A 7,009-nucleotide genomic window follows, 5' to 3' on the forward strand; every position below is an offset into this window, starting at 1 on the left:
TATTTCGGTTTCAACAGCATCTGTCTCTGAAAACAAACCAGCAGTGATCGATTTGATGTAATTGTTATTTTCAAAGCTTCTTAGCACAATGTAATTTTGAAAATCATTAAAACATTTAATTATATATGAAAAATATATATATAGTTTTTTGATAGAATCAACTATATTTCCTAATATTAAATTGTTTGTGAAATGTGTCAAATTTATTTCATTACTGTCTATTTGAGGATACCTGGAATGCAAAAGATAAACTATTTGCAATATATACAAAAGTTTTATGGAAATGCTCAAGATTTCTTTTGCAGTACACCAAAACCTATGTGACAATGCACACTATTTTATCTGTGAGATGCCAGTTGGGTGGAATTGCATATATTATAACAGAGTTATCGGAGCGTAGGGGTGACCTGCCATTTATTTTGACCTATGTTTGCGATTTGTTTTTGTTTAGGGAGTTAGGGAAGTTCATTTGTAATTCTCTTTTCTTTATCATTAGGTCAGTTTTATATATTTATTTTATTAGGGGGTTGTGTTTGTTATTTTGGCCTTGGGCCACCCCGAAGCCACTGCTCCTTTATACCGCTTTATTCTTCTTTAATAAATTGTTTAAACTTATGGATGGTGTCCTCAGTGATCTGTTGGTTGTGGCTGGAATCCCGTTATATGTTTGAATTAGTTTATATAGTTTTATATATATAGATAGGACTTTTTTTTTTGTCAAAGTTTTGGTAATTTTGTTGTTTTGTGTCAATTTTATTACTTTTTTATATCTATAAAATTTTTATTAATTTTTATTTTAGTTTTAGTGATTTTAGCACCATTTTAGTATCAGGTTAAACTAAATGAAAATGGGAAATGTTGCCTAGCTGAAATAAATGAAATTTAAATAATTATTTGATTAGATTTTTTTATGGTTTCAGTTTTAGTTAACAGTGGTAAAGGTGCTGTTTCTGTGTCTCTCTCTCACCGGTTGTGTGTCCCTCCGCTCTGACATCAGACAGCTGCGCTTCAACAGCCGGTTTCTCTCTCCTCTCCGTCAAAAACTGCCTCAGCAGCAGCCAGAAACTGAGGAGGCACAACGTCTGCACAAACACACTGTAATATTACCATAGTCAAAAAAAATGAGTCAATAATTCATTCAAAAGAGGGTATATGTGTGTGTTCAGTGCCTAAAACTCCCTTAATCAAGATAAAATCACCGTACCGCACAGAACGGAGCAGTAGTTCAGTGATTTCAGCAGCTAATACATATCTTAAAATACAGCAATGTTCAATAAATAATCATTTACAACCAATAATCACAATAAACAGCTCTTTAAACAAGTATAACACCGTGTCCTAATCAGTCACAGCCAATCAGAACACAGTGTGGCTCAGCCAATCAGATTATTAAACTGGAAACATCTTTTTTGAGTTATTTAAACACATAAATGCATAGACACTAGGGCAAAAATATTATCTTATTTATTTATTTATTTATTGTAGCATTAATGAGGAAGGACATTTATTTTTCCCTACATTCTGTGTTTTCCATTTTATTTTTTCTGGATTTTGTGTTTTATGATTTAGTACAAATTCATCATCAGAAATTAAATGAATTAATACAACTTTAAAAATTAAACAAATATTTTGAAATGTAATTTAATGAAAAATTAACAATAATATAATTAATATAATATAATATAACAATAATAATTAATTTAAAACAAAATATTGCACTTTTATTTTTTTATTTTTAAATTAAAACATGATTGAACAAATATCTTGGTTGTGTGATATTCCTTAAAATATTAAATATTGTTATTATTAATTACTACTACTACTACTAGTATTTTGATAATTATATTTTAGTATACAACAGAGATATATTTCTGTCATAATTTCTTCAAGTTAAACCAGACTTTTATTTTGGCGGGTTGTCGTGAAGGTCTTTCAGTTTTACTTTCCGTTTCGGTGTGTATTTCTTTATTTCTGCTGTGTGATTAATCCACATCGACTAAAAATGTCCAGAGCTTATCATTCTTATCAACATATATGTTTTATCACAATATGATATCATTTATCACACCAGCTCTAGTAGACACAAACAAATACAGCACGTAATGCGGTCTTACTTTCGATCCCAGCTCCCGGAAAGGCACTTCTTTCTTCAGGAAGAGCCCAGGAACCGGCTGCAGCGACTCGAAGCTCCAGATGTACTGCAGGATGATGAGCAAGTTCCCATAAAACACCATGAACGGAGAGGTGATCATTGAGTATTTCCTCCGGTCCCTCACCATCCACAGAATACAGGACCAGATGAGGAAGATGAAGGTCAGCCAGCTCACGTACGTGATGCTCCAAGCCTGGACGGACGGTCAGGAGAAAAAAAGAATGAATTTTCACACAAGACCTCAAATGATGTCTTTAAATGAAAGTCATTTGCACAGACTCACCATCATGGCAATGAGAGCGCAGATGTAGCTCTGCTTCATGATGAACCGGAAGGCCTTGACCGCCGCGTTCACACGAACGACACCGAACGGCCGGGGAACCTCGGGAAGCTCAACATACACAGAGTCAATCTTGTAAACACCGCAGTCCACTTTCTCTGAAAAAGAAGCATGTATTTTAAGCAAACGCCAGGGTCGGAGTCTGTGAATCATCTATCTTTGCCCTCAAACATGAATGGAGGCTTTACATGTGTTTATCTGGAAAATTTAGACTGCATTTCCAAGAACTGAAAAAACAAACTTCCTGAAATGAATGGGAAATATCTAGGGAATAGGGATGTTTATGGGAATAGTGTCCTATGTACCTGGTGGAAAAACATCCTATTTCACTACATATTCATTTGCACCTAAATCTAAATCAGTATTTTTGTCTTAATTTCAATGAATATATCTAAACTTTCTTAAACCAGATAGATTTACTTTGGAAGCAAAACTGTGCAACAGTATAATATTTAATAATTAGTTATATATTAATTAGTAACATAGCAAAATAACATATTAATCCATAAATATATAATTCTCTCTCCACATTATATATGTATGAATATGTACAGTCAAACCAAAAATTATTCAGACACCATATATATATTTTTTTATATTTTTTACTAGTGGGTGCAGGACACTATAGTTCATAAATATAAGTGAGGATAGCAAAAGCAAGTAAACTGTGACATATTATACCCAAAATTCTTCAAACAGTGGGTTACCAGTAAAACTGGGAGCAAAAATTCTTCAGACACTTTAACCTGAGCATGTTTTGCTGAAGCGTTTTTCTTTAATTGCTAATGCGACCTTTTTACACCACAGACTGAACAAAATGAAGCATTGCTTGGTAATTGGTAGCTGAATAATTTTTGGTTGATTGTAATCCATTACATACCTTCCTATCGAAGTTATCTGACATTATCAAGATGAATTTGTTCTGGCACAGTTATTTCACATAAACTGTGATATATATATATAGGGAGAGCCCAGGAACCGGCTGCAGCGACTCGAAGCTCCAGATGTACTGCAGGATGATGAGCAAGTTCCCATAAAACACCATGAACGGAGAGGTGATCATTGAGTATTTCCTCCGGTCCCTCACCATCCACAGAATACAGGACCAGATGAGGAAGATGAAGGTCAGCCAGCTCACGTACGTGATGCTCCAAGCCTGGACGGACGGTCAGGAGAAAAAAAGAATGAATTTTCACACAAGACCTCAAATGATGTCTTTAAATGAAAGTCATTTGCACAGACTCACCATCATGGCAATGAGAGCGCAGATGTAGCTCTGCTTCATGATGAACCGGAAGGCCTTGACCGCCGCGTTCACACGAACGACACCGAACGGCCGGGGAACCTCGGGAAGCTCAACATACACAGAGTCAATCTTGTAAACACCGCAGTCCACTTTCTCTGAAAAAGAAGCATGTATTTTAAGCAAACGCCAGGGTCGGAGTCTGTGAATCATCTATCTTTGCCCTCAAACATGAATGGAGGCTTTACATGTGTTTATCTGGAAAATTTAGACTGCATTTCCAAGAACTGAAAAAACAAACTTCCTGAAATGAATGGGAAATATCTAGGGAATAGGGATGTTTATGGGAATAGTGTCCTATGTACCTGGTGGAAAAACATCCTATTTCACTACATATTCATTTGCACCTAAATCTAAATCAGTATTTTTGTCTTAATTTCAATGAATATATCTAAACTTTCTTAAACCAGATAGATTTACTTTGGAAGCAAAACTGTGCAACAGTATAATATTTAATAATTAGTTATATATTAATTAGTAACATAGCAAAATAACATATTAATCCATAAATATATAATTCTCTCTCCACATTATATATGTATGAATATGTACAGTCAAACCAAAAATTATTCAGACACCATATATATATTTTTTAATATTTTTTACTAGTGGGTGCAGGACACTATAGTTCATAAATATAAGTGAGGATAGCAAAATCAAGTAAACTGTGACATATTATACCCAAAATTCTTCAAACAGTGGGTTACCAGTAAAACTGGGAGCAAACATTCTTCAGACACTTTAACCTGAGCATGTTTTGCTGAAGCGTTTTTCTTTAATTGCTAATGCGACCTTTTTACACCACAGACTGAACAAAATGAAGCATTGCTTGGTAATTGGTAGCTGAATAATTTTTGGTTGATTGTAATCCATTACATACCTTCCTATCGAAGTTATCTGACATTATCAAGATGAATTTGTTCTGGCACAGTTATTTCACATAAACTGTGATATATATATATAGGGATTGTAGGTGGGGGGAGTGAATGTACAGTGCTTTCTCCCACCTTCAATACCACGACTGAGGGGCCCTTGAGCAAGACACCGAACCCCCAACTGCTCCCCGGGCGCTGCAGCATAAATGGCTGCCCACTGCTCCGGGTGTGTGTTCACGGTGTGTGTGTGCACTTAGGATGGGATAAATGCAGAGTACTAATTCCTAGTATGGGTAACCATACTTGGCCACATGTCACGTCACTTTTTTCACTTTATATAATGTGAAAAATGTTGAAGGTGTCTGAATAAATTTTGTTTGACTGTACACTGTGTGTGTATATATACCATGGTATTGATATGTGTGTGTGTAATACCATGGTATTTAGTGACTGACTTACGCAGATCAGACTCGGGTCGGCCAGGTCTGTAGTGAGGGCTTGAGTAGAGCTCCACAGGCTTCGGCCCGTTCTCATGCAGGACTGACGTGAAGTCCAGCGAGGCTCCGTTTGAGGTTACCATCAATACCTGGGACAGAGGAAAGCCACAGAATTTCCTGACAGGCTCATGTATTCATCTATGATGCTCATTAATGAGAGTCAATCTGAAACACAGACCTCAGGTGTGCTGTAGCCCTCTTGTGTGGTGAGCAGCTGAAAATGCAGAAGGAACAACTATTTTTCTACAAATCACATCTTGAAACAAGTCATAGAAAATATATGGTAAGTGCATGCTTGCTACCTCATTAATGAGAGTCAATCTGAAACACAGACCTCAGGTGTGCTGTAGCCCTCTTGTGTGGTGAGCAGCTGAAAATGCAGAAGGAACAACTATTTTTCTACAAATCACATCTTGAAACAAGTCATAGAAAATATATGGTAAGTGCATGCTTGCTACACAAACATATACAGTGGGTACGGAAAGTATTCAGACCCCCTTACATTTTTCACTCTTTGTTATATTGCAGCCATTTGCTAAAATCATTTAAGTTAATTTTTTTTTCCTCATTAATGTACACACAGCACCCCATATTGACAGAAAAACACAGAATTGTTGACATTTTTGCAGATTTATTAAAAAAGAAAAACTGAAATATCACATGGTCCTAAGTATTCAGACCCTTTGCTCAGTATTTAGTAGAAGCACCCTTTTGATCTAATACAGCCATGAGTCTTTTTGGGAAAGAGGCAACAAGTTTTTCACACCTGGATTTGGAGATCCTCTGCCATTCCTCCTTGCAGAGCCTCTCCAGTTCTGGCAGGTTGGATGGTAAACGTTGGTGGACAGCAATTTTTAGGTCTCTCCAGAGATGCTCAATTGGGTTTAAGTCAGGGCTCTGGCTGGGCCATTCAAGAACAGTCACAGAGTTGTTGTGAAGCCACTCCTTCATTATTTTAGCTGTGTGCTTAGGGTCATTGTCTTGTTGGAAGGTAAACCTTCAGCCCAGTCTGAGGTCCTGAGCACTCTGGAGAAAGTTTTCGTCCAGGATAACCCTGTACTTGGCCGCATTCATCTTTCCCTCAATTGCAACCAGTCGTCCTGTCCCTGCAGCTGAAAAACACCCCCACAGCATGATGCTGCCACCACCATGCTTCACTGTTGGGACTGTATTAGACAGGAGATGAGCAGTGCCTGGTTTTCTCCACACATACCGCTTAGAATTAAGGCCAAAAAGTTCTATCTGGGTCTCATCAGACCAGAGAATCTTATTCAGGTGTTTTTTAGCAAACTCCATGCAGGCTTTCATGTGTCTTGCACTGAGGAGAGGCTTCCGTCGGGCCACTCTGCCATAAAGCCCCGACTGGTGGAGGGCTGCAGTGATGGTTGACTTTCTACAACTTTCTCCCATCTCCCAACTGCATCTCTGGAGCTCAGCCACAGTGATCTTTGGGTTCTTCTTTACCTCTCTCACCAAGGCTCTTCGCCCCCGATAGCTCAGTTTGGCCGGACGGCCAGCTCTAGGAAGGGTTCTGGTCATCCCAAACGTCTTCCATTTAAGGAATGGAGGCCACTGTGCTCTTGGGAACCTTAAGTGCAGCAGAAATTTTTTTGTAACCTTGGCCAGATCTGTGCCTTGCCACAATTCTGTCTCTGAGCTCTTCAGGCAGTTCCTTTGACCTCATGATTCTCATTTGCTCTGACATGCACTGTGAGCTGTAAGGTCTTATATAGACAGGTGTGTGGCTTTCCAAATCAAGTCCAATCAGTATAATCAAACACAGATGGACTCAAATGAAGGTGTAGAACCATCTCAAGGATGATCAGAAGAAATAGACAGCAC

At 37.7% G+C, this 7,009-nt stretch overlaps 1 protein-coding gene across 1 annotated transcript in view; it reads right to left on the bottom strand.

Moving 5' to 3' along the window:
- The window catches only part of LOC107566915 (piezo-type mechanosensitive ion channel component 2-like), a 64,150-nt gene that overhangs the window by 50,871 nt on the left and 6,270 nt on the right, over positions 1-7,009 (bottom strand). The window contains exons 4-11 of the mRNA XM_016252485.1: positions 5,502-5,537; positions 5,130-5,256; positions 3,739-3,893; positions 3,472-3,648; positions 3,373-3,376; positions 2,436-2,590; positions 2,115-2,345; positions 968-1,082 (exon numbers count right to left, since the gene is read on the bottom strand). Of these exons, the coding sequence (XP_016107971.1) occupies positions 968-1,082; positions 2,115-2,345; positions 2,436-2,590; positions 3,373-3,376; positions 3,472-3,648; positions 3,739-3,893; positions 5,130-5,256; positions 5,502-5,537 (1,000 nt within the window). The remainder of the gene's footprint in view (positions 1-967; positions 1,083-2,114; positions 2,346-2,435; positions 2,591-3,372; positions 3,377-3,471; positions 3,649-3,738; positions 3,894-5,129; positions 5,257-5,501; positions 5,538-7,009) is intronic.

Source organism: Sinocyclocheilus grahami, unplaced genomic scaffold (assembly GCF_001515645.1).
Source record: "Sinocyclocheilus grahami isolate Dianchi unplaced genomic scaffold, SAMN03320097.WGS_v1.1 scaffold1112.1, whole genome shotgun sequence".
NCBI classification, from domain to species: Eukaryota; Metazoa; Chordata; class Actinopteri; order Cypriniformes; family Cyprinidae; genus Sinocyclocheilus; species Sinocyclocheilus grahami.